Source organism: Astyanax mexicanus, chromosome 12, assembly GCF_023375975.1.
Source record: "Astyanax mexicanus isolate ESR-SI-001 chromosome 12, AstMex3_surface, whole genome shotgun sequence".
Lineage (NCBI taxonomy): Eukaryota > Metazoa > Chordata > Actinopteri > Characiformes > Acestrorhamphidae > Astyanax > Astyanax mexicanus.
In genome coordinates, this window is record NC_064419.1 from 34,172,471 (window position 1) to 34,198,592 (window position 26,122).

A 26,122-nucleotide genomic window follows, 5' to 3' on the forward strand; every position below is an offset into this window, starting at 1 on the left:
CAACCAATAGCACTGGCTGATTATCAGCCTGCTGCATTATCTTACTAAAAAAAAAAAAAAAACATTAACAGCTGCAATATTAGCAATTTATAACACACCCATACATTACTGGGTAAAAAAAGTGTATTTTAGCCGGGGTCTCAAACTATCGGCCTGCAAACCACATCTGGCCTGTGAGGTAGCTTCCTATGACCCCTCCAAAAAAAGCTTAAATCTGGCTCATTGGTCGATTTTATTTATTTTTTAGGTTATTACCATATATTTTTTCTTTTATCTTAGTTCATAATATTTTGTTTCTTGTTCTGTGGCAAACACAGCCCACCAACATAAGAGAGGAAGATGAGTCCCTCAGGTTTGTTAATCTCTGTTCTCACAGGAGTCATACAGTATTTTTGAAGAGCAAAATAATTGAGGCTGGTGATGGCCACAAAAACTTTGTCTAAGACTCATAATGAGCTCCATATGAAAGTTTAAGTACTCAGTGCATATTACCTGGCTCTATGTAAAAACTGAGTGTAATTAAGCTATTGATAATATATAACTATGTTTGTCAGAAGATTGCACTGAATGTCCAAGAATACCACTAAGAACATACTTCAGGTGCTGTGACATCATCAACTGTACAAGAAAAGGTCACAGTGGTTCAAGTTCACAGAGGAGAAGATTTTTTGCATAGAGATTTACTTCTAAAAAGACTATCTAAACTGGTTAGCAACCCCCAGACAGAGTCTCTCATGGGAAAGATGGGCAGAGGTTCACCAATCTGCAAAAAACTGTCTGTAACAACTGTGGAAGAATTTGTTTTTAAATGCAAATTTACCTTTCACCGATCTTTAAAGCAGATCATAACTTTTACGTATATTGAATATAAACTACTAGGTGAAATCTACCAGCACGTGTAATCTACATCAGCAGAGTCTTTTTGTCCTCCAAGAGTCTTATCTCATTCTCATGTCACCATGAACTTCTCCAGAAATTATCTGTCTCCAAAGGTCAAACAATGTTTAAGAGCCAGAGTCTCACAGGAAGAAGAAAAGAAAATAAATGGGTAGAAGCTTAAAGTGGTTGAGCTGTTGTAAAGCTCTCCTAAAGCCACTGTAAGTATTGTATGTATGACTGATTATGAGTGTGTATGCGACATATATAAATACACATTGATTTAAGATATCCTAAGAACAGTGTTGAGAGATATGTGAAGGACGAGATCTGCTTGCGCTGATAGATTTACAGCTCATTGTTTATCCTGTTACATTCTGTCGAATGTTCAGCTAAAGCTGCAGTTCAGAGTTTCGGTGACTGCAGGATGAGTCTTTCTGATAACGTCTTATACTGCAGTGATACACCAATACATCAGCAACGAAACCACTACACAGCTGAACTGAACCAGCTGGACACTGTGATCACTGTGGTAGGTCAGAAAAGCCCAGATTTAGAGCAGATAAATGAGAGCTTTCTACTTAGTTTTAGAGGATCCTCACTGTGGTTAACCAACGGAACAGGTGGTTCTCCAACAGGAACTGTAGCAGAACAATCCAAACAATAAATCCCAAAAGCACTTCTTGTTATATATTTGTTCTTTTATTTTCCATACTGAATGAATTTGTTAAGCATGAAAATGGAAAACTCTAAAACACCAACTGGTTACAACCTAAACCAAATCACACTTGTTTTGAATATGATTGGTCCTAATTTTGTGGCGGCTTTTTGTTTTTTTGTTGCCCATGTAAAATGTTCTTGAGTCTGAGAAAGGGCATATATAAACTTACACAGTAGTAGTAGGTGTATTACTTGCTCTACAGTTTGTACAGTTTATAGTGATACAACATGCAGTTTGCATGGTCCATGTTACAGGCAGCACGGTGGTTTGGCGCTTAGTAAGTTCATCTCTCAGTGCTGGTCCTCCGTTCAAGTTCCTCTCTGGGTTGAGTTTCCATGTTCTCCCCATGTCTGTGCAGATTTCCTCACACAGACAGTTCATCTCTCAGTGCTGTGGTCTTCAGTTCGAGCCATTATCAGGGCAACCCCTCTAAAACTGATCTTCTCGTACCCCCATGCTTAAACAAATGTGCACAACACTATAAAGTGACAAATTGCCCTATTAGCTGAGTGAATGCCCTTTAAGGTGCCCTTGCTTGCAATAAATAACGATAGATCAAGACAAAGACTAATCCACTAGATCAAGACAATTTAATATTGTGACTTAATGAGTGCCCCAAAATGGTTGCTGCCTCAATAGAGAATGGTCCGTAATTAATTGTCCTCTATTGAGCCCCTAAAACTGCTAACAAACAGGCCCCGCATTTCTGCAAGGGGCCGCTATACAAAAGGCTAATATCTAGCTAGCATTCTGATATTGTATCATCTGTGCTGTCTCTGTATAGATTAGATTTCTCACTCCCTTTAGGTTTTTGCATGCTGGTGGGGCTTGCTTTGTGTAATAGGTTTTTATTTATTTTTTATCCCTGCTCTTCACACAGCCTGAGTCTGTCTTCTCTAGGTTTCATACAGCTAGGGTTAATATTAATGAACAGACGATTTGTTTTTCTAAATTCAATATTTCACATCTACTGTGCTTAATCCAGACCAACTTGCTAGGGACCACAATAATAAAAAAGGGTTTTAGGGCAGTTTTTCCACTCAGAACATTATTAATATGTTTTATTTCAGTGTAAAAGTAGTAAGAATTTGGATTTTAGAGGAATATCACTGTGTTACACTATATGTTTGTGTAGTTTGTACAGTTTTCTCAGGATTGTAACAGTGCCGGAGCAGCAGAGTTTCCGATTATGTGAGTGTTTGTGTGCTGGAGGTCATTATTCACCCAGAGCTGCGTTCCCACCCTCTTCATTCATTCTGTTTCTATTGATATTTAAATGAAGCTGTTAAGCTTTTTCAGTAAAGATTATGAACACAAAACAGCCATTACCCAAAAACACACCCCATTACACCAAATACATTTCCTCATTTTTAATTTGAAAAAGTATTTAAAAATATTTTAATTGATTAAAGTAAATAAAAAATACAAACATGTAGATGAATTTTCAGAGCAAATATAACGTAATGTAATGTAAATAAATAAAGCTGGGCTGTGATGACCTTTATAGTTAAATATCAGTATTTATTTCAGTCTGCAGATTGTATTTAATGTGGTTGGATAAATGGAGGTGTGGGTGGGGGAGTTTGAGGTCATTGTGTTGGCAGTGGGAGTTTGGCTGAAGTGTTTTTGTGGAATTCATTAAACCACTGATCCGATCAGATGGAGCAATGCCAAAGAAACACAACCACTATACTTCTCTTCCACCAACTCCACGCTAATTCTCCAATCTTCTACTTTCTTCACTGTTCATCTTTTTGTTCCTTTCTGTCTCCTTTTTTATCTCCTCTCCTGTTTTACTCATCTTTAAATTTCTTTGTTCTTTTCTCTCCTCTGTTCTGAGTGTTCTCTTGCAGTACTCTCAGTTCTGCTCTCTGAACTCTCTGATCTTCTATTGTTGTGTTGTTCCTTTGTGTTGTTTCTGTTTTCAGATCAGAATTGTGTGTGAAGCTCTCTAAGGTTCCAGCTACTTCCCTTAGCATTACAATCTGATCTGGAACTGCTGCACACGCACTAAATAATCAGATTAAATAAACAGTGGAATTTTACTGGAGATTTGATTTCACCCGCTTTAATTAAAAGAAAGCTTTGTACCACAAATCCCAACAACAGAGCTGCGTGATATAATCAACTGAAATAAGAACTACACTTTGTCTTCAGTTACAATATATTATACAATAAAGCTCACTAAGACCGTTATAATCATGTATTATTTTTAGAATGGACTGCTTGTCAAATCAAAACAGTGTTCACATACATCTTTTCACAGCTATTCATAGAAACACATCTTAAGTCTGAATATTTTTTTTCCTTTGTATAAATATAATGCTTTTAGACTAAATAATTACAATATTATAGCAAAGTCATTTTAAATAATAGAGACTGAAATGTTCTGTAGAACAGGTGCTCGGCTGCTGGAGATTACAAAACGTGAGGCGATTTTTAAAAGTAGTTTATTTCTTTAGTTTTTGATGCTGCTTGTCAAATTTGGTAGTAACCTTGTTCAACGACAGCGATTCAATTGTTTTTTTAAATACATTTTTAAAGATAGAATAATAATAACTATATGATATAGAACGTTAACTGAGGCTGAATGAGTGATTGTTTAAATACAACGTTTTACATAGAATAATAACAACACTGTAATAAAGCACATTTAGTTTCATAAGTTTGGATTAGTCTTTTCAATATATTGTTCAATGTGTTGTTGTTTTAACAGAAATTGTGCACGTGTCTGTTGGAGGTTAGAAAATGTGAGGATATTTATGCGTAGTTAATTATTATTTTAATTAGTTTTATTTTATAAATAGTTGTTTTTAGATAAAGGTAATAATATTGTAATAAATTATATATATATTATAGAAATAAAATTCTAGATAAATAAACGCATTGTAATTAAGCATGTGTATTTTACATTGATTAACTTATTCAGTATATTGTTATCAGAGAGCGGGAGGCTGTTTGGATGTGAGGCTATTTTTATATGTATTTATTTATATATTTATTTGTTAGCACCGGAAGCGCTGAGGCTGGACTGTGTGAGGAGCAGGTGATGGAGAGATGGCTGCTTTAGCTTTAGCGTTAGCACTGAACTGCTGCTGCTGCAGTCTCCAGCGCTGCTTAACCACTCACAGCTTCAGACAGAGGGGTCACAGAGCTCACTGCTACATCCACTGCAGGTCAGACTCCATAACACACACACACACACCTGCCTTTTCCAGGATGAGAGTATGGAAGTGTGTGTGTGAGAGAGAGAGAGAGAGAGAGAGAGAGAGAGAGACAGATGGAAAGAGAGATGGAAAGAGAGAGTGAGATAGATAGAGAGATAGAGTGAGAGAGAGTGCGTATGTGTGTTTACTTCCTATGTCGTTTATGCACTAATTATTTTCTCTGAGATAACAGGCTAGCACTACATCAAGGTTAGCATGCTCTTTAAACAGTCTTTAAAATAAGCCCCGCCCCCCCTGCACTCTCATTGGCTAATACCATGACACACTTTCTGCACTATGATTGGCTACTGTGAGATAAAGATGCAGAGAGAAACAAACAAAGAGCCGGCTACAGGGAGACTGTCCACTTTCTATTTAATCCATTATATGAGAAAATTACTGCTAGAGGGAGCCCGAGAGCGAGTCCTCAATGAATAAGGGTAAATGGAGCTAAACGGCTACAAAATCTAATTCAAACCAGTGTCTTATTATTTATCCTTCATATTCTTTTAATTTAGAAAAGTATTATGCAGTATTTGTCTAAAAAAGCAAAGAAGACGTAATTTGTCCTATAGCAAGTGTTTTTTTGGGCAACAAAGTCACTCCGCTTCTGAGAGCTGACTGGTTGAAAAGTATCAGCAGAGAATATTTAAATGGTCTATAACTGGATTTTAAAACTTTAAATTTAATGTTTGTGGTGCTGAAACATTTTTTTTTGTTCTTAGTTTATTTTTTTTATTTAAAAATTCAAACATTTATTAACGTATGTTTTTTTTTCCTCAAAAGCTCAAAATGAGAAGATTTGTTTTGGAATTATGCAAGAGCGCCCTCTGGTGGCCTCACAAACCCGCAAGAGATTCTTATTATTTATAGAGAGCCTACCCACTTTCATTATTAAAAAATTACTCAAATGAGCGTGAATGGAGCTAAATGGCTAAAAATTCTAATTAAAAGTACTGTCTAACTAATACTCCAGGATATTCTTTTAATTTAGTAAATCATAATAAAGTATTTTCCTAAAAAAAGCAAAGAAGACTTACATGTATATTTATTTATTTTCTACATCAAACGTCTTTTGCGCAATAAAGACGCTATCATTACTATTACTGAGTGCGGACTGGCCTTTCATTTTTTTCTTTGTTGAAGAAATTAGTAAATTGTTTGTATTGAAAAAAAAAACATTAATTAACTGTGTATTTTCTCAAATGCTCAAAATGAACAGATTAATTTTGGGATCTTTAAAGAGCGCCTTTTTGTGGCCCTACAAACCTACACCCACTTTTATTATCAGTGAGTCCTTAATGAATGTGGGTGAATGAAACTTAACGGCTAAAACTAAATTCAAAAATACTGTGTAGTTAATAATCCAGGATATTTTTTAAATTTATAGAAGTTGAATTAAGATGTTTTCTTAAAAAGCAACATATATATTTACTTTTTCCCACAGCAAATGTTTTTTGGTCAACAAAGACACTATCATTACCGCTTCTGGGAGCTGACTGGTAGCTTTAACATTGATATGTGTAGTGCGGAAACCTTTTATTTTTTTCTGTGTTGAAGAAATTTGTAATTGTTTTTTTGTTTTTTTCTCTCAAATGCTCCAACTGAACGTATTACTTTTGGAATTATTCAGGAGCGCCCTCTGGTGGCCCCACAAACCCACAAAAGATTCTATTTATTTATGGACAGACTACCCACTAACTTTATTATAAAATTACTAAAATGAGCGCTAGAGGGAGCCCGCGAGTGAGTCCTCAATGAATGGGGTGAATGGAGCTAAACGGTTAAAACTAAATGTAAAAATACTGTCTAACTAATAATCCAGGATATTCTTTTAATTTAGGAAAGTATAAAAAAGTATTTATATTTATTTTTTCCTGCACGAAATTCAATATATTTATAGAGAGCCTACCCACTTTCATTATTATGAAATTAGTAAAATGAGCGCTAGAGGGAGCTCGCGAGTAAGTGCAAAATGAATGTGGTAATTGGAGCTAAATGAAAATTACTTTCTAACTAACAATCCCGGATATATTTATAGTTTACGAAACTATTGTGAAATATTTTACTAAAAAAAGCAAATAAAAATTACCTGCATTATATATATATATATATATATATATATATAGGAATTTCAGCCATCTACAGTTTTTTTATTAACCATTCATTTTTTTATGAATTTTTCCCAACAAATTGGGCTTGTTTGAAAAGCCAGTTTCGGGTGAAAGTTTAGGGGTGGCAGGGTGCTTTTTTTGGGGTTACTTTTAAAAATTTCCACGACTGCAAAAAAAACCCCAAAAAAGTGAGTTGCTTTGGATGTTGCTTCAACACGCTTATAAAAGAACTAAACAAACACTAATGTTACAGTTTTATTAATGACTTTAGGATAAATAACCAGAAGTAGATAATAAATCCCTTATAAACAAACTAGACAAACACTCATATATGTTTTGCCATTTGCTTCAAACGTGTGACAGACAGATATTTTGGGCTAGATTAAACATCTGAAGGGCGGGTTTTAGGCTGAGTTTGGGCTGGATTTTTATCGGACCTGGCAACCCTGGAATGAGCGTTCAGCGTGATTCTAGCTTGATGATTTAAGACTCATGTTTGAGCTTAGAAGTGTTTTGGGGAAAACAGTTGTGGCCTTTAGCTAACTGAATCCTAATTGGAGCATTTCAGATTTTTCCATATAAATTTTAACTCAAGCCCAGAATGTGTTTTTTCTCCCCCTCAGAAACACTGCTACTCTAATCTCAGGACGGGAGCTTGCTCGGCAGATCCACAGAGAAGTACAGAGTGAGATTTTGGAGATGGTGGCTCAGGGCTACAGAAGACCACACCTGAGCGTTATCCTCGTGGGGAATGACCCTGCCAGTCACTGCTACGTACGGAACAAAACACGAACCGCCACTGCACTGGGTTAGCAACACACACCCCATCCCATTAGTTCATGAGACACTCTTAGCACTTTTTCCATCGAAATAACTTTGGTACTTGAACCAGTTCCATTCTGGCTTATAAGATGGTGCTTTTCAGTAAACCAGCCCGTGTTTCCACCAGTTTTAGTGGAACTGTCAAAACGTTACATAACGTTTTGAAAAAAAAGCTGCAAACTGTTCAAAATTACATTTGCCAACCAGACCTGTGCTAGTTCCACATGGAAAAATTGAAGTACACTGTAGTAGAACTGACTTTTGGAAACAAAACCATGCAGTAAATGGTTTTATCTGAATCACCGCAAATGAGATATCATCTCTACATAATTTAAATATTGTATGCCTATAATTTTTTTTCTCTTAGAGCTGTGCATTCAAAATCTGCAGGAACTACATAGTATGGATTATCACAGGACTCTATTAGAGACCTCTACAACACCATGCTGATCTCTCAGCATGGTGGCATGTTGGCATCCTGCTTCTCTTGCAATGATGTGCAATGATGTTCCCCCTCTCAAAATCAGTCAAAAGGGCCTAGAAGTCAGCAATCTCTTACATAGAGAGATTTTTATAGGGCAGTGGGGGAAGCACTTTAATGCCCTGCACGTTGAGTTTTATTGATTTTATTTGAGATTCTGGAGTGTATTATTTTTTTGTCAGTGAATGCAAGTATGTTTTCCTACAGGTATGAGCAGCAGTACGGTGTTTCGGCCGGAGTCTGTATCCCAGGACGAGCTATTGGACCTAATTGACTCGATGAACCGGGAGCGCAGAGTGAGCGGCGTTCTGGTCCAGCTCCCACTGCCAGGTACCGCACTGACCAATTAAACACCAGAGAAGTGCTACTGCTGTGCCAGGTTTGAAAAATAATAAATGTGTAATAAATGTGTTTAGAAAGATTTTGTTAACACTACGCCACTGTGCTGGACGAGTTTGAAGGAGCTACCCATTACATTATAGTAAAACCATGTTTCTGTAAACCAAACTTATGGTGCTGAGATGAAAACCCACACTGTGCTGAGATCAAAGTAGCTCAAGTTCTTCCAGCTTTCAGCTCTGTGGACAAGTTTTTGATTGTATTTATAGGCATATACAGTTGTGTTGGTGTGTGTGTTGTAGAGCACATTAGTGAGCGTGCAGTGTGTAACGCTGTTGCTCCGGAGAAGGACGTGGACGGATTTCACATCGTAAACGTTGGGAAGCTCAGTCTGGATCAGCGCTGCATGATTCCAGCCACAGCCAGCGCAGTCTGGGAGATCATCCGCAGAACAGGTGCATCACCATCACAGCATTCTTCAAAATAAAAGCTCCTAAACTACACCATTTAAAGTAAAGCTCCAAAAATACACTCTTGATAAAAGCTCCAAAAGTACATTATTTACAATAAAAGCTCCAAAAGTACACTTCTAATAAAAGCTCCAAAAGTACATTATTTTCAATAAAATATCAAAAACTACACTCTTCAAAATAAGAGTGTTAAAACTAGTCGTCAAAACAAAGTTTTAAAAAATATACTCCTCATAATAAAAGCTCTGAAAAGTACGCTCTTCAAAAGAAAAGCCCCAAAACAATACTCTTCAAAAAAGCTCCAAAACTACACTCTTCAAAACAAAAGCTACACAACCACATTATATAAAATAAAAGCTGCAAACCAACTCAACTTAATAAAAACTCCAAAACTACACTATTTACAAAATCAATCTCAAGAACTGCACTTCATAATTAGAGCTTTAAAACTACAGTCTTTAATAAAAACTCTAAAACTGCCCTATTCAGAATAAAAGTTCTTCACCGAGTTCTTCAACTGATCCAAATAAAACTTAAACTACATTACTAAAAATAAATATTTTTAAGTCTCTCTCTTTAAAACACACTGTAAATTCATAAAAAAGTTAATAATTAATATACATCTTGAATTAATATATCTAAGAAAACAGAATCCTTTTTTTGTGTTTTGTTTTTTATATACTTTTATTTCTATTTTTTTTCTCCCTAATTTACACGGCCAATTATCTAACCCACTCATTAGGACTCCCCCTATCACTAGTGATGCCCCAACACACCAGGACGGTGAAGACTAGCACATGCCTCCTCCGATACATGTGAAGTCAGACTCCACTTCTCCATATGAATTTTTTTTTTTGTAAAATTATACATTAAGTAATCAAAAAACAAATCAAAACACGCATCATATTAATATATAGAGAGAAAATAGTAGCCAAGTAATGATAATAACAGTTATAATGGAGACACAGTGAACAGTGTGGACGTGTTTTTTGCAGTGTGTGTGTATATACAGTGAGGGCTGCTATACAGTCTTTTCTGTATGTGTTGTGTGCAGGTATAGAGACAGTGGGGAAGAACGTGGTTGTGGTTGGACGCTCTAAAAATGTTGGAATGCCGATTGCGATGCTGCTCCATTCAGACAGACGCCACGAACGACCCGGAGGTCAGAACCCGCCACTGCAGCCTTCAGAACCCTCACATTATACCATTTCAGCACTGCGTAAACATGTAGCCAATCACATATTTAACACGAGGAGAGTTCCTCAATATTTTTTATTGAATATTTTGAGATTTTCCATCACTTATCATGATTTAGACACATACACATTATTATACTACAGAAATATATACATTCTTCTGTTCTTTGATCTCTGTTCCTAGATTACACTGCAAATACAGGTATATAAAATACATATATAGGAGGATATATAGGAGGATACACTTCCAGTACGTTAGCTGAGTAATGATAAAAAAGACATCATACACAGAGCATGACAGATCTGCAGAACTGAGGAAAAAAGCAATGCTCACGTTTACACTGGGGTAATTAGCTATCTTAGCTTATCTGTTATTTTTCTGTGAACATTAGCTTTTATTCACTAAATTAGCTGAAAAACATTTCTGAACATTTAGCCGAGACTATTCAGGTGCCTGACAACTCCATTAGTCTGTAGTGGTTCTCTCTCTTGTTCTTAGAGATGTTCTCATCTTGAACTTTGGTTCTTCATAGTGGTTCTGCCTGATGTTCTCAGGGATTGTCTTCTTTTTAGTCTTCTAAATTAGATCCTCTAGTTGTTCTTATCTTATAGAGGTTCTTCTTTTGATTTTCTGTAACTCTCAGCTGTTCTTTGTGTTCTCCTTATGGATGTTCTCTTTTTGATTTTTTGTACCTCTCAGTTGTTCTTCATATTCCCTTTATGGAGGTTCTATTTATAGGTGTAAAAAGTACTGAAAATTGTAATTAAGTAAAAGTACCTTTACTTTGCAAGTAAAAGTAAAAGTACTCATCTAAAAATCTACTTGAGTAAAAAGTACTCAATTTAAAATGTACTTTGAGTAAAAGTTACATAGTTACGTTTATTTATTTGATGTAAAAAAGTACAAATCATAAATTAAATCTTTTTAATTATTATTCCAAATCATAAATTGTACCTTTCAGGCAGTATTTGTTCAGACCTTCCTATAAAACATTTTCAAGAACAAGTGGCATAGGTTTCTATGATCCATTTTTTTTTTCTTTACTGTTAAAAAGTTTGGTCATATAGGTGAATATAAACTGTATTTTAATAGTTTTTATTATTATTTATATAATATTTTATATAACGTGCCATTGCTATGCTTTAACTGATATTTACAGGTTTTTTAAAATCCAAGCAGACTGTTTAATGTTTCCAATAAAAACTTAAGAAATTATCATAAAAAACATGAAATCATACAAAAAAACTGCTGGTCGATGCATGCACAGTGCTGTAAAGAAGCACATATGAATGGGTAGCATAACTCGACAGAACACCGGTCCCCCCGAGCTGCACACACAGACCCCAGCTAATTCACACAGCATCTCTCCTGCTAACCGTAATAAACACTGCTGGGAAAAGTTCAGCTGCGCTGCCATGGAGAACAAAACTCTTTTTTTTTTTCTTATTCTGACAATTTTTTTCAGCATTTAATTTTTTACTCAGTAATTGGGAGTTTTCCAATGTAGTGAAGTAAATTACTTGTGTCAAAATGTACTTGAGTAAAAGTAAAATGACCTATTTTAAAAACTACTTAAAACATTACAAATTACTCATAAAATCTACTCAATTACAGCAATGTGAGTAAATGTAATTCATTGCTTTCCACCTCTGATTTTTAGTAATTGTTAGTTGTTGTAACTTATGCCTTAATTGAGCTTCTCCTTTTAACTTCCAGCTTGTTTTTTAAAGACATCCACTGTGGAAGAAAAAAGTGTATATCACATATGGCATTGCATAGTGCATAGAGATGTTCTGATTTTGGCTTATGGTTTTTCTTAGTGGTTCTGCCTGATGTTCTCAGGGATTGTCTTCTTTTTAGTCTTCTTATGCCCTTACATAGGTTCTCCTAATGATTTTCTGCACCTCTTAAGTGATCTTTGTGTTCTTCTAATATATTTTTTTTGTTTTGTTTTCTTAGTTGTTTTTCATGTTCTTTAATTGGAAATTCTCTTTTTGATTTTCTGCGCCTCTTAGTTGTTCTTCATGTTCTTCTAATGGAGGTTCTATTATTAGTAATTGTCAATTGTTGTAACTTATGCCTTAATGGAGCTTCTCCTTTTAAATTCTTGTGCAGTTTGTTTCTTAAAGACATCCACTGTGGAAGAAAAAAGTGCGTATCACACATGCATGCACATTGCACATTGCATAGTGCATATTTTTAATGACAAGCAGAGAGATTCTTTGTGTTTCCTCGTGTTGAAAGATCATGTTATCTGTGACCCCTGATCAGTCTAGTAAAGTAAACCAACACCCACTAAATGATTACAAATAACAAGACAACAGGGACAGACAGGGTTTGGAGAGTTTTTTGGGACAGTTCGTTGAGAGTTCTTTCGGGTGGTGTTTTTTTTTTATTATTAAAAAAATAAACTGAACTTAAGAGAGAACTGAAGCTCTGCTTTCTGTTGTGAAACTAATAAAACTTTAGTTTAAGGCTGTTTTTACCAAACTGTTCTGTAATCCATCCTGTGCAAGTGCCCGTTATTGCTTCATTACAGTTCTTTAATTTTGCATATCTTTTCCTGAAACGTCAAAGGATTTTCCACCCACATCCTGAAATATAAAGCCTCTTCCTGAACGGCAAGCTTCCAGGATTGTAGCAATAGAGGAGCGTGGGAGTGGTTGTATCAGGATGGAGCTGGTTTCAGGGAGATTCCTTTGTCTATATATGGAGTTAGAAGGAAGTGGATGGTGCTGAGTGTCTAAGAAGATGAAAAGGTACATGCCTCAATTGATGTGAAACAAATGATCTTTGGTATTTTCATCACTGGTTTGGAATTTTCCGGATTGTGTCTGAACATGTAGAGATTTCTGCAACATGTCGGCCAATGCTTGAGTAACTGTGGTATGAAAAAAGTGGTATGTGAATTAGAATTAATGTGTTTTTTCCTGGAAAAATAAGTGAGATAACCCGTGAAACAACAGGACAACCTTCAGTCTTGTAGCTTTGATTGAAAGAACTGTGGAAAAGTACATACACATCAGTTAGCATGTTGATCATTTAAGATCTTACTGCACTTTCTTCAATATTAAGACAATATTTTAAAGCTCTTTTACTCTTCGTGTAGTGTATTAAAGTATTTTAGAATGAGCAAGTAGATCATATAAACATTATAGAGGAGTGCATTGCACCCCCTGTGCTTCCTGTAGTGTATTGCAGTCTGTCAAAATGAGCATGTGGATCATATAAACATTATAGAGGACTGCATAGCACCCCCCAAGGGCGTAGGAGCAGGTTTGATATTGGGGGGGACACATTTGCCAATATGAACCTAAGCCCACCCAATAGTTTCTTAGAACAACATTTGTGGAAATTACTTTTAATCACAAATAATATTTTTTTTTCTGTATTTTGTTTTTTATTAGTTAACAAGGTGATTTTACAACCTAAACATGTTACTTCACATTACATTTACTGTTGTAAGAAAAAAATATGCAAATACATATACATATGACAAAAATGATCAGTTATCACCTAATATTTAAAATAATATAACAGATTTGGTTATTATTATTATTATTATAATCATGTATTGGCATGTCAATTCTGTTGTATATTTACATTTTCTCCACTCTTTAAAAAAATCCTACGCTTTTATTTTTCTATTAAGAGCTCTTCTAAAGATTGGTGTCCTTTTATGTAAAAGAATGTAACTTTACGTTTCATAAAGATTTTAATTATAAACGTCAGGACATGTGGCCTTACTGTGAACCCTGTTCTTACATATTCTACTGAATATTAACACTGTTCTACATATTCTAGAGCTTTCTCTGCTTTAAAGACATTTAATAAAGTAAGTGGTGGTATGATGTGTCTAATGCACTGCTGGATATACATGATTAAACTCAGTAAACTCAGTAAATGACTGTTTATTAGCTGATCAGCTGGATCAGGTGGAAAACACAATTTTGGGGCAGTGATCAGAGTTAAGAAACTGCTTTAAACTACAAACATAAAGTACTGTACTAAATTCTGACTATCCACTACATCTGGCTTCTAGATAACTAGTTAACTAAATGAATTTTTGTTCATTATTGCTCACAGTAAATCCTGTAATCCTAAATTAATAAAGACAGTTTAAAAATGAAACAGTAATTAGCTGATCAGGTACAGGGCAAGTTGAACATTACGTATATAGTTTATTTTTTCTTTAACGTTGACTTCCAATCTATCTAATTCCAAAGTTAAGCTAACTCACTCACACAGCTGCAGTTTATTAATCACAGTGGGTTTAAACTGTGTGCTGATTTAGAGTCTTGTATTTTTAACCAGCTATCAGAAACATCATCACAGTTTATGTGGTTAGCCTATCGTTACCTTTCTTTTAGAAAAATCCCCGTATATCCAGATCTTAATCAGCTGAAGCTGCTGCAGCCCGATCCCGCTGCTAAATCTCACAGCGAGGGGCGGGGCTTCCCCCACTAGCACACCGCGGGCCGCAAAACCAGCAAGCTGATTGGCTGTTTGTGCTGAGAGGCGGGACTTAATACCTGAACCGGCTCCGTGATTGGTCCGGTCTGTCTCCTCATTAATAGTACAGCTGATCTGAGCGAACCGATATAATTTTTGGGGGGGACAAATCCACCTGTTTCCAATATTGGGTGGGACATGTCCCACCCATCCCCCCCGGTTCCTACGCCAATGGCACCCCCTATGCCTCCTGTTGTGTATTATAGTCTGTCAGAATGAGCAAGTGGATCATATAAAACAGGGGTGTCCAACCTACGGCCCGTGGGCCATTTGCGGCTTGTTTCCTTTTATGGAGGGCCCGCGAGGTATTTTAGAAACAGAATGAAAGTTGGCCCTCTGTTAAGCAGGTTTTTATAATGTGAGATTCAATGTTTGAACGTAGGTGTCAGAAATGGGGCAAAAAGTTTAAAAGCGGAGAGGGTGCGCATTTCTAGCGCAGAAAAACGAGGCAAAGAGTCTAAAAGTGGAGAAGGTGCGCATTTCTAGCGCAGAAAAACGGGCCAAAGAGTCTAAAAGCAGAGAGAGTGCGCATTTCTAGCGCAGAAAAACGAGGCAAAGAGTCTAAAAGTGGAGAAGGTGCGCATTTCTAGCGCAGAAAAACGGGCCAAAGAGTCTAAAAGCAGAGAGAGTGCGCATTTCTAGCGCAGAAAAACGGGGCAAAAGAGTCTAAAAGTTGCTGTAATTAAGGAGTTTAATATTAAGAGACATCATGAAATAAAACATCCATTTGAAAAATCTTAGTTTACACAACACTGTCAAAGATACAGATAGTAAGTCAAGTAAAATGGTGTGTAAATGAAATAAGCAGGAAAAAAATATTATTTAAAGTGGTATTTTTTATTATTTGTTTTATTACAGAGTGTGGCCCGTGACTTCAAATATATTTCTCCTTCTGGCCCCCAACAAAAAAAGTTTGGACACCCCTGATATAAACATTCTAGAGGACTGCATAGCACCCCCTATGCTTCCTCTTGTGTATTCCAGTCTGTCAAAATGAGCAAGTGGATCATATAAATATTATAGAGGACTGCATAGCACCCACTATGCTTCCTGTTGTGTATTACAGTCAGAATCAGCAAGTGGGTTTTTAAAAAGGGGCATTATATAGCACCCCCTATGCTTCCTGTTGTGTATTACTTTTTTAACAGACACAGATTAACTATAATTGTCTCCTAATCACTGCAGCTCTGGGAGATTTGAGTTAAGAGAGAGAGACTTAGTCTGTGGTGGAATTATCGCTCTCTCTCTCTAAAAAAGTGTTACTGAGCTGCTGTAGAGTTGCACACATGCCGAGACCTGCCCTCGACGCACGCTCTCCTATCAGCAGAAATATCTGAGATCTCTGGCCAGGTGTGAAGGAAGCAACAGAGCACATCCAGAACCTGCTACAAAGGGGTCAGATCCAGAGGTTCCTAACGTACATCGATTACACCTGAAGACCACTATTAACTTTCTAACTTTAACTAAATCAACCAAAAAACCAACATGATTTGAATCTGCACAACATTATTGTTCTCATCTATGTAAACATCAACTATCAGCAACATTCCAGCAACAGTGACGTCCAGTCTGGTTTTAGTAAGAACAGCAACAGTAGACCAAACTGTGATGTGTCTTAGGGTTCTAGCTAAGGAGCCAGAACAACAGGAAAACAGAATAACTGTTTAAACAGCAGATTGAGTAGAACAAAAGGAGAGAAGAGTGAGGGTTTATGCTGTCAGCAGCTCAGCAGATAAAAGCTAAAGTACTGCAAGTTACAGTACAGTAAAAATAGTCAACTATTAGTCAACTATCATTGCTACTCTAGGCTACACATGCTTCTAACTGCACTAACTTTGGTGAAGCGAGCAGGGAACACTTATGAGAATAGTGGATAATAAGGGTGGGTATCATCACTGATTTCCCAGATCGAGTCGATTTCGATTCACAAGGTCTCGATTCGATTCAAAATCGATTCATTTAGGGAAATTTCAGTTACAATAAAATTGTAGTTTGAATAGAAAATGTATGTTATTATACAAGGAACATAATTAGAATATTAGTGTTTATATTATATAGACTTAATACAACAGTTATATTCTTTGATTAATATAATTTAAGGTAGCTTAGTTAATCGCAACACTGTGTTTCACGTCTCTATACAGGTTTGGAATGACAACTTTACTCAAATGTTTATGTGTGGGTAAAACATAACGTGCTTCCAGAACATTAATGAGGCTTCGGACATAACATGCTTAGTAAATTTATTTATCTGCAAATAAAAGTGTGAAATTTACTCATAGCCACTAGTTCAGATGTGACACTAAATATAAATCGTGATAATAAAAACACAACAAGCAAAATAATAATAAAAAAATAATGTTAAGAGAGAAAACTTTATTAAATTCAAAGGAAAAAACAGCCGGTCTGAGTGAAGCGCTTCTCCACAGTTATAAGATCCTCGCGTTCCCTGGGGACAAAATAATTAGAATTATTAACAGCGCTTCATGAAGAACATGATCATAATTTCACTATTAATATATTAAATCACTCAGTTAAACCTGTTACACTGAGCGACCACCTGGCACTGCAAGCGCATGTAAGGCTAGTAAACCTGGCTAAAGGGGGATTAGCTTAACCGGCGAAAAGGCTAACTCGCTAAGCTAAGTGTGGATTCTGCCAGTCAGGTCTTACTTTAAATAAAGTACAGGCGAAAGCAGCGCTGGAAAACAACTTAAAACAGTGTTATATGTACTCAATTGATAAACACAGGCAGCAGTGAGTGAAAATACAGAAAAAAATTACTTACATTTTTACAGAAACTCCCCACAGTGCAGACCCCTGTCCTCCAGTTTAACTGACCATCCAGCCAGAGGGCGGTGCTCAAAGGGGATGTTCTCACCAGACTGTACTCATATACGGGGGAAAATGGGCTTATTCTAAAGATCCATTTACATTTATATGAATCGATATCGGATAATTAAAATGAAGATTGATTAAAATTGTAGAATAGAATTTTTAAACACACCCCTAGTGCATAGTACTTATATTCATGTACAGTCTGGTAATAATACTGTACTGACTCAATCCACATAATTATTCAATTTTCAGTAATGATTCTCTCAGCTTGTCCAGAAAATTACAAAAAAGTGTGTTTTTAATGGTGGCTAAAAATGTAAATTATACTTTATGACTATATGTGGAAGCCAGGAGCCAGTTCTCACATACTGCTGCTTTAATAAAGTGGAGAAGTGTGCAAAAAAGAAAAGAAAAAAAAAACACAAGAAATGACACAATTGTGTGTGTGTGTGTGTGTCTGGGTTTAGGTGATGCCACAGTGACCATCACCCACCGGTGCACGCCCCGCCCCCAGCTGAAGGAAATATCCCGCCTGGCTGACATCATCATCTCTGCTGCAGGTGCATCGTAACCTCACGTTTAAACTTTATTCAAAGTGATTTCTTTTACTTTTCTTTTAATATTACTGTTTTTAATATTTCTATATTTGATATTTTTATGCTGCAGGTGTTCCTCACCTAATTACCGCAGACATGGTAAAAGAGAGTGCTGCAGTGATTGATGTTGGTATTAACCGTGTTCAGAACACAACCAGTGGAGAACTCTGCCTTGTAGGAGATGTAGATTTTGAAGGTAAACTTCAAAGTCCAGCCGGCCCATTAACGCATCACCTCCCTCCAGTGTTTAAAGTCCCACTGAAAAACAAATACAGCCAATTTTTTCTTTAAGTGAACTTATTTAGTCAGATACTTATTTATTGTAAAGTAAAGGCAGTTAAAATTTCAAGCATTTTCAAGCACTTTCTCCAAAATTCCAGCACTTTTCAGGCCTGAAAAACATTCAAGCATTTTACAGGATTTCATGCACCTGTCCATCAAAGTCCTGCCCCCCTGCCTTCTGTTTTCCTGTAGTTTTTTCCCCAAACATATAAAGTCAGTCCTACCAGTATTCTATATATCTTACAGCGTTCCAGCAAAACTCTGCCCCCAAACAAATACAGCATCTCCCTCCAGTGTTTCCTCAAAGTTCTGCTCCCGAACAAATACAGCACCTCCTCTCAGTGAACTAGTTGTCCCATACATAGATGGACATGAATTGTTTTGATGACTGACCAATCACACAAAAAGATATATGACAAGTGATATAAGTTAAAAAGGTAAATAAAATATATAAAAAACAAATAACATGTATACTATAGATTTAAACAGATATGTTCACTAAAAATAACAGAGATTTAACAGTGAATACAGGTATGAGAGGTCTGTTGTAGATTGTAATAATTCCCTTTAAGATCTTAACTTCAGGGAGCTTGAAACTGTCTACTCTTTCCACTGCAGCTCTTTTGATCCAGACAGGGTTGCCGCTCCTCTTCTGCTTCTTGCTGCAGTTCACCATCAGCTCCATAGTCTGTCTGACGTTAGGGAGAAGATTATTATCGTGCCGAAAGTTCTGCTGGTAGGCCCTCTCCGCGTTATCAGAGATGAGGCCCACCACAACAGTGTCATCAGTAAAACTGACAGTGGTAGAGCTAGAAGTGGCCACACAGTCATGGGTGTACAGTGAGTACAAAAGGGGGCTCAGGACACAACCCTGGGGGGCTCCATTGCTGAGGGTGAGGCAGAGTTAATTTAAAAAAAGTCATTTTAATTTAGTTTTAGTCTTAGTCTTTTGACTAAAATGTATAATAGTTTTAGTCACATTTTAGTCTTTTGGTTATTATTAGTTTTAGTCTACGAAAACAAACATTTTCTATTACTATTTATATAATTCTGCACACCTGGCACAAGGGTGCTGTCTGGAGCAGCTGTGTTATGATCACTGCTCAATAATATAATTTATTACAAATAATTTCCCCATTCATCAATTATTGACATATTTGTTTAGTTTTTATTAGTTGAAGAAAAGTGTAATAAACTTCGTCATCATTTTCGTTTTCAAGTATTAATTTTTTTCCAACATAGTTTTTCATTAACAAAATTAACACTGGGGTGAAGGTGGGTGTGACGTGTTTGCCTACCCACACTGCTTGTGGTCTGGCAAGAAATTGGAGATAATAGTGTTTGGAGGGGATAATAGTGTTAAATGCTAAACTGAACTCAACAAATAGAATTCTCTCTTCCGCTACTTTAATATTCCACTCCTCCACTTTTTTTCAATTCCCACCTCCTCCACTCCTCTTTGTGTTTCAGGTGTGAGAGAGAAAGCAGCGTTTATCACTCCGGTGCCCGGAGGAGTTGGACCCATGACCATTGCCATGGTGATGAAAAACACAGTCATTGCAGCCAGAAATGCACTCATACACTAAACACACACACACATGCTGAACACAAAAACACATGTAGGACTATTTCAATTATGCAATTTAATAATTAAAAACTTTTTATTGTTTTGAACCACATGACCTCAGATCAACAGCTAATAAACAACCATAAACACTCAGTCTGCTTGATTTCCATAAGAATTATGGGTAAAACTGTATCATGTGCAATGGTCAGGTGTGGGTATACTTGGAAGCTCTTTTGTGTAATTGTGGGTACTTTGTGTGTATTTGGAGCATTGTGTAAATAACTGGGGGAACTCTATGTTATATTTATACTCACAATGGTTATCGTGGGTATACATGAGGCACCTGTGGGTGGAACTGGTAGTATTGTGGATGTAATTGTAGGTTGTTTGAATTTGGGGTATTTTGAATGCAACTGGGGAGACTGTACACTCTAAGAAATATAAGTACAGATTTGTACTTAAAAGAGTACAAAGCTTGTCGCTGGGGCTGTACCTTATATTGAGGCACAAAAAAGTACCTTTCAGTGAAAGTCCTTTTTTGTACCCATGGTTTTTGTGGCAGTAAAGATCATAAAGATTATAAACATTATCATCAACTAAATATGGCTCAAAAACTTGATGATACAAAATTGTCTGGCTTTCAAATAAAAAATGTGCAATTAAAATATATATTGTTCATTAGTACAGTGATGCAGAATACTGAATGTACCCTTTGGCTGGTTAAATGGTACAAATTTGTACTTATTGCTGTTAGAAATGACTTTGTACTTCAAAGGGAACAAATCTGACCCTGTAAAGACCAATATTGTACCTTTGAGGGTACAATTATAAAGAGTGTACCTTTAAGTACAAAAAAGTACTCATATCGTACCTCTGTTTTTTAGAGTGTAGAAGTGTATATTGTGGGTGCTATTGGGGCTCCTGTGTGTGGAACTGTGGATGTAACTGTGGGGATTGTGTGTATGGTGGGTGTACCTGGTGGTACTGTGGGTGTAATTATGGGCATTCTGGGTATGATAAGTGTAGCTAGGGGTTTTGTGGGTGTAACTGTGGGCATTGTGTGTAATTGGGAGTATTGTATACAGTAGGGATGCAACGGTTCTTGGTATTTTATCGAACCGTTCAGTGCGGCCTGTTCGGTTCGATTCACCCGGATGGACCGCGTTATTTCGGTGCGCGCACTAACAGAGCAAACGAACGCTCTGGTACTGATTGGCCAGGGGGAGGGGCTGCTGAGCACGTGCTGTTGGGGGGCGGCGGTTGGTGGTTACAGTGAGTGCTTCTCCTTCTCCACACCACCATAAACTGGCTGTGTTCAGGCATTTGAATGAGATCTCTCGAAATCTGTTCAGAATGATGTTAATTAACACTTAAACACTGAAGGAGCGCAGACCTATTATTTAATCAAAAATGAGTAAGAACAGCTAAACACAGCGCTGCACGTCAAACGCAGACAAGTGGAGAAGCTCCAAGATCTGCATTATTATAACATTCTAACTGGTGAATTATTTTAAACAGTTTGATTTGTTACTTAAGGTTATAATAGCTTTAATTTTATTTTGTTTTCACCTTTTCTCGTCCAATTCAGTTCGTTTTAATTCTTTTTTAGAGAGAGTTTGCAAGGTTTTAATAGTTTTTACTCATCAGATCAGAGAGATCAATCTGAGAAACACATAAACAAACTCAGAAACTCAATAAACTTTACAGTTTTCCCCAATTTTCACTAAAATGATCAACTATGAGTGACTGCGAGAGAGAGAGAGAGAGAGAGAGAGAGAGAAAGATTTATCAGTTTATCCTCCGTGTGGGGTGTTCTGGTGTATGAGCTATTTACAACAGGTGCTGTATCTCCTGTTTCACTGCTTTTATCTCCCTTACGCTGATATTCTAATCCCATTCTTATTATTTTGCTGCTAGCGCGAGCGTTATAAAAAAGAACATCACGGATAGGGAGCTGCCGCTGTTGTGCCGAATCTGACTCCCTGCAGAATTCGGCTCTGCTTCGTGAGCAGATTTGACACAACACCGCCCGCTGTAAAACTGCTGGAGTGGAAACAGCGCGTATAAATAAATTAAACATGAATTAACTTTTTCTTTTAATTACCATTTTATTAGTTTCAAAAAAAGTTAACAAATATGTTTTTCTTTACTCTTAGTTTTCGTTATTTCATTCGTTTTCGTTAATGATAATACTTGGTTACTTGGTTATATGTTAATTATCACGCCAGAGCTTTATATAAAATAAAAATAGCATTAAAAACACAGTCTATTTCCTGGAGCCCGACCCGAGGAATGTGGGGGGAAATATCGGGCCGCGTCGGGTTCGGGCAGAGAATCTAAGCTCTAATATTGATATATATCGAAACCGAACCGATACCGTGGCCCAAGAAACAAGATACGAACCGAACCGTGGCCACACTGTACCCTTGCATCCCTATTTTAGGTATTTTAGGTGTACTTGAAAGTATTTTGTGTGTTTGTATAATTGTGGGTACATTGGGTGTAACTGGGGTACTTGGTACTGTATGTATTACCAGTAAAGACCTGCTGTTGCAAGCTGCTGTTTTTCACCTGTCTGTTTTAATGACTCTGAAAGTCTGAACATGAATTGGCTGCAGTTTGAGCTTCATGCAGCTGAAGCGTGTTGGAGGGCAGGAGGGAGTGTGTGCTGTTTAAACAGTAGACGCCGAGGCGTTGTGTGTTTTTTCTAAAGGTTTTTTAACTTCGTAAGAATTTCCTGAGGGAGCAGAAGATTACCCTCCATTATCCCAAACCATGTTACCATGGCCGCTGTGGTAGTGAGGACACTCAAGTGTGTTTCAGTTGTAATTAAAACACAACAGATCGACACAAAGGAGTGAACACAACCAGTGTTTAGGTTTCTATGTGTGTGTGTGTGTGTTAAAGCATGTGTGGAATGAGGGCCTGCTGGAACAGCTGTAGGCAAATAACTTTTCTTCAAAAGAAAGGCGTGTGTGCTCTGAGCACGCTGAGGCCTGTGTGGAGTTCAGCATCCAGCAGAAACTGGACAATAATCGGCCAACCCTGATTGGATGGTGTGTGTGACGCACAGTAGAGATGCTAACACACACCATAAATGAAGAGGAGACTTCACAGAGGTTCCAGAAGAGTCTGAGGCAGCAGTCACACCTATAGCCAGAACTTCTCTTCTCACAAGAACCCTGAGAATGCCCCAGTGTGTGATGAAGAACCTCCTGCAGCATGGTGAGTTCAGTTTGATCTGTTTTTGTATTTTATATTTATTTTAAATACAGATATTCTTTATCATCTGTAGTCACATTACAGTTGAATTAGTTTGAACAGTGGAGTGTGAGTGATTTAATTGAACTAGTTTTTTAAGGATAATCTATCTGGGGTATTTTCCCAAATGATTCCAGATGTCCTGAAGTGATTTTAAGTTATAAAAAAAAAAAATACAGTTAAAAACAATTAACTCATTCGCACAGTCGCCAAATTCTGCAGATTACAGTGGCAATCTGCTGCAGTATAGAATCAAAGAACTTTAAGGAACTATGTCCTCTCCAATGTACATCACTGAAGTTTAGATAGATGTTAAAGGAAAATAAGGATTTTTGAGTTTACAGCCTAATTTTTTCAGACATAACCCTTTAAAAAAAAAACTTACCCCCTGTTTCTTTCCTCCTCCAGCTGTTTCAGCTCTCGCCACAGTATTGCTTCTCTTCAGTACCACAGCAGAACCTGCAGAACCATCCAACTCCACACACATGCCGGAGCTCTTCACACACAGTCAGTACTGTAGCAACACTCTGTTACTGCTTCAATATCACTGTGATTGATTTTTTAGTGCAATGTAAATGTGCTTGTCAAAGTAATTACAATGTAACTTATCATACAATGTATGGACATGAGCCTCATGGGGAAGTTTGCTTTAAGTGTCAGAATACAAAGGATCAAATCAACACCACTAATCCATCTTCATTTGACCATAGTAATATATTGAGCACAGCCGCTCATTTAAAAATGACATTTTCATAGATTACAATTTCTGCATTTTATTATTAATTAAACTTGAATGTGTAATTGCTGTATGATTCTAACATATCAGTGGCAAAAAAAAAAATTGGTCACAAATTGGGAAACAAAAAACCTATTCTGGGACAGTTTATGGTCTTAATAGAAATACAGTTTCTATGACAGGCCTATTTGTAAATAATAATAGATGATCTGATAAGAAAAGCTCTTAGTAGAGTTAGTATAGATTCTGTTTGTGTTTAGATCCGTCAGAAAAATCCGATTTGAAATACTGATGACTTATACAGTCGTCAGAATATTTACATCTTATAAACTGCAGATCTAACAGATCTCTCTCTCTCTCTTTCTCTGTGTGTGTGTGTGTGTGTGTGCGCATAGATGAGGAGCCCCGAGTTTTGGCCCTGCAGCGTCCCTGTGGTGCTCAGCATGAGTCATACTGTATAAATGGCACGTGCTCTTACATAAATGACCTTACAATGCCCCAATGCAAGTAAGACACATTTTTGTAACTACTGTATTTTACGGACTATAAGGCACACCATATTATATGGCGCACTATGAATTAACGTATATTTTCATACATAAGATTCACTGGATAATAAGGCGCATTTTAAGCAGCACTAGTAATGAACAAGGGTGTCGCCATGTTTCCCTTTTAATGTGAAAGCTTCGAAAAGCACCTTAGTAAATAATAAAAAAAAAAACAAATCTTTCAAAGTCAAGCCACGAGAGCTGGATGTTAATCTATGCAGATTTCTCTCCTGAAAAAAGTTGAATTAATTAACTGTGGCTTTACTGCTCCTTACAACCTGACTGGTATAATTCATGCAGAAGGCGCACCGGATTATAAGGCGCACAGTTATTTCTGGGGAAAATTTAAGTTTTTTTAAGCGCGCCTTATAGTACAAAAATACTGTGCTGTAATAAATTATATTTCAGAACTGAATACTGAATAATCCATAGTGAATATTGAATTGAATTGAATTTTGAATCAAATAATTTCTAATGGATACTGAATGATTGTTAGTAGATACTAAATAATCCATTAGATACGGAATAATTCAGTGTATACTGTTTTAAAAGTATGTAACTTAATAAGATTGCAGAGTATTGAACATTTCATTTAAATTTTCACAAAGTAAATGAATGTTTGTGGTTTCTCAGGTGTGACCCAAATTTCTCTGGTCCACGCTGTGAGCACTTTATTCTGAACACGGTGGTTCACTCGCAGCCAGAGGAAATTGTTGGGATTACCTGTGGAGTTCTGCTGCTGCTGGTCTGCATCGCCTGCCTCCTCTGCTTCAGCTACAAGAGAAGGTAATGCAAGCAAATGGACCCCTCCCCCACACACACATTTAATATCGATTAAAAACCTTGATAATGCTTTTATGGTGCCACCTGACCATCAAATCATTAACGTAAAGTCCTTCTCAGCTGAGAGTTCTTAAGTAATTGCTGAATTGATCACTAATTTCAATAATTTCATCAATATTGCACTCTGCATTTTTAACATTCTGCATTATTAACACGACAATCTTTTTTCCCCCTAAGGTGCTGGAGATCACTGCCATTAAAGAAAGGCCAGGAGAACTCGGTAGAGACACTACAGGTTTAATGATGCTCCTTCTTCTCAAGCATTATTCCACCAACAGTCCCAACAGCCAAACAGCACCGCCTAGCTGACAGTCCACGAACCTGATACAAATCTGGTTGTTTTCTTGTTTTCTTTTTGTAGTACCGCATCTGAAGTTCAGAATGTGAGAATCTGAATGTCTGAAACTGAACTTTAGGATGAGCAATGTTTCTAAAAAACCACCCGTTTTTCTTTCAATTCAATTAAAATCATCAGAATCAAGAGAGGAATAAGAGAGATGTTTATTATTGATAAAAGAAAGAAAGTCATATTTCAAAGTGTAAGAGATTTCCATTGAGTACTGAATGTATAATTTGTGCACATGAGTATTTATTATTTAAATGTATTCAGTAAGTTATGACCTAATGTATTTGTATTTGAGTATTAGCTATTTGATTATTATTTATTGAATTTATTTTTCAATTAAAGTCCCTTTTTGAAGAGCTTGGGCTTT

At 36.7% G+C, this 26,122-nt stretch overlaps 2 protein-coding genes across 3 annotated transcripts in view; both read left to right on the forward strand.

Annotated features, from left to right (window-relative positions):
- The window catches only part of mthfd2l (methylenetetrahydrofolate dehydrogenase (NADP+ dependent) 2 like), a 45,167-nt gene extending 24,993 nt beyond the window's left edge, over positions 1 to 20,174 (forward strand). Inside the window, exons 1-8 of one of the 2 annotated variants that reach the window (XM_007247178.4) lie at positions 4,614 to 4,773; positions 7,541 to 7,725; positions 8,428 to 8,550; positions 8,862 to 9,014; positions 10,084 to 10,191; positions 18,044 to 18,136; positions 18,243 to 18,368; positions 19,925 to 20,174. In XM_007247178.4, the coding sequence (XP_007247240.2) occupies positions 4,655 to 4,773; positions 7,541 to 7,725; positions 8,428 to 8,550; positions 8,862 to 9,014; positions 10,084 to 10,191; positions 18,044 to 18,136; positions 18,243 to 18,368; positions 19,925 to 20,040 (1,023 nt within the window). In that variant the 5' untranslated portion in view covers positions 4,614 to 4,654 and the 3' untranslated portion in view covers positions 20,041 to 20,174. Of the gene's footprint in view, positions 1 to 4,613; positions 4,774 to 7,540; positions 7,726 to 8,427; positions 8,551 to 8,861; positions 9,015 to 10,083; positions 10,192 to 18,043; positions 18,137 to 18,242; positions 18,369 to 19,924 lie in introns of those variants that run through there. The other variant, XM_049485505.1, reaches the window with a different exon arrangement.
- Positions 20,175 to 20,890: 716 nt separating this feature from the next.
- epgn (epithelial mitogen homolog (mouse)) lies at positions 20,891 to 26,111 on the forward strand. Its single transcript, XM_049485506.1, has 5 exons — positions 20,891 to 23,246; positions 23,691 to 23,789; positions 24,414 to 24,525; positions 25,200 to 25,352; positions 25,587 to 26,111. Exons 1-5 carry the CDS (start codon positions 23,210 to 23,212, stop codon positions 25,648 to 25,650), a joined length of 465 nt encoding a protein of 154 aa, XP_049341463.1. The 5' UTR covers positions 20,891 to 23,209; the 3' UTR covers positions 25,651 to 26,111.
- Positions 26,112 to 26,122: the final 11 nt, after the last annotated feature.

What these genes read in the sequence shown, in the direction of transcription:
- epgn (XM_049485506.1), top strand. Translation starts at nt 23,210, where the DNA reads ATGCCCCAGTGTGTGATGAAGAACCTCCTGCAGCATG. An exon ending in GAAGAACCTCCTGCAGCATG is followed by an intron (nt 23,247 to 23,690) that starts GTGAGTTCAGTT and finishes TTCCTCCTCCAG; the next exon opens with CTGTTTCAGCTCTCGCCACA. An exon ending in GCCGGAGCTCTTCACACACA is followed by an intron (nt 23,790 to 24,413) that starts GTCAGTACTGTA and finishes GTGTGCGCATAG; the next exon opens with ATGAGGAGCCCCGAGTTTTG.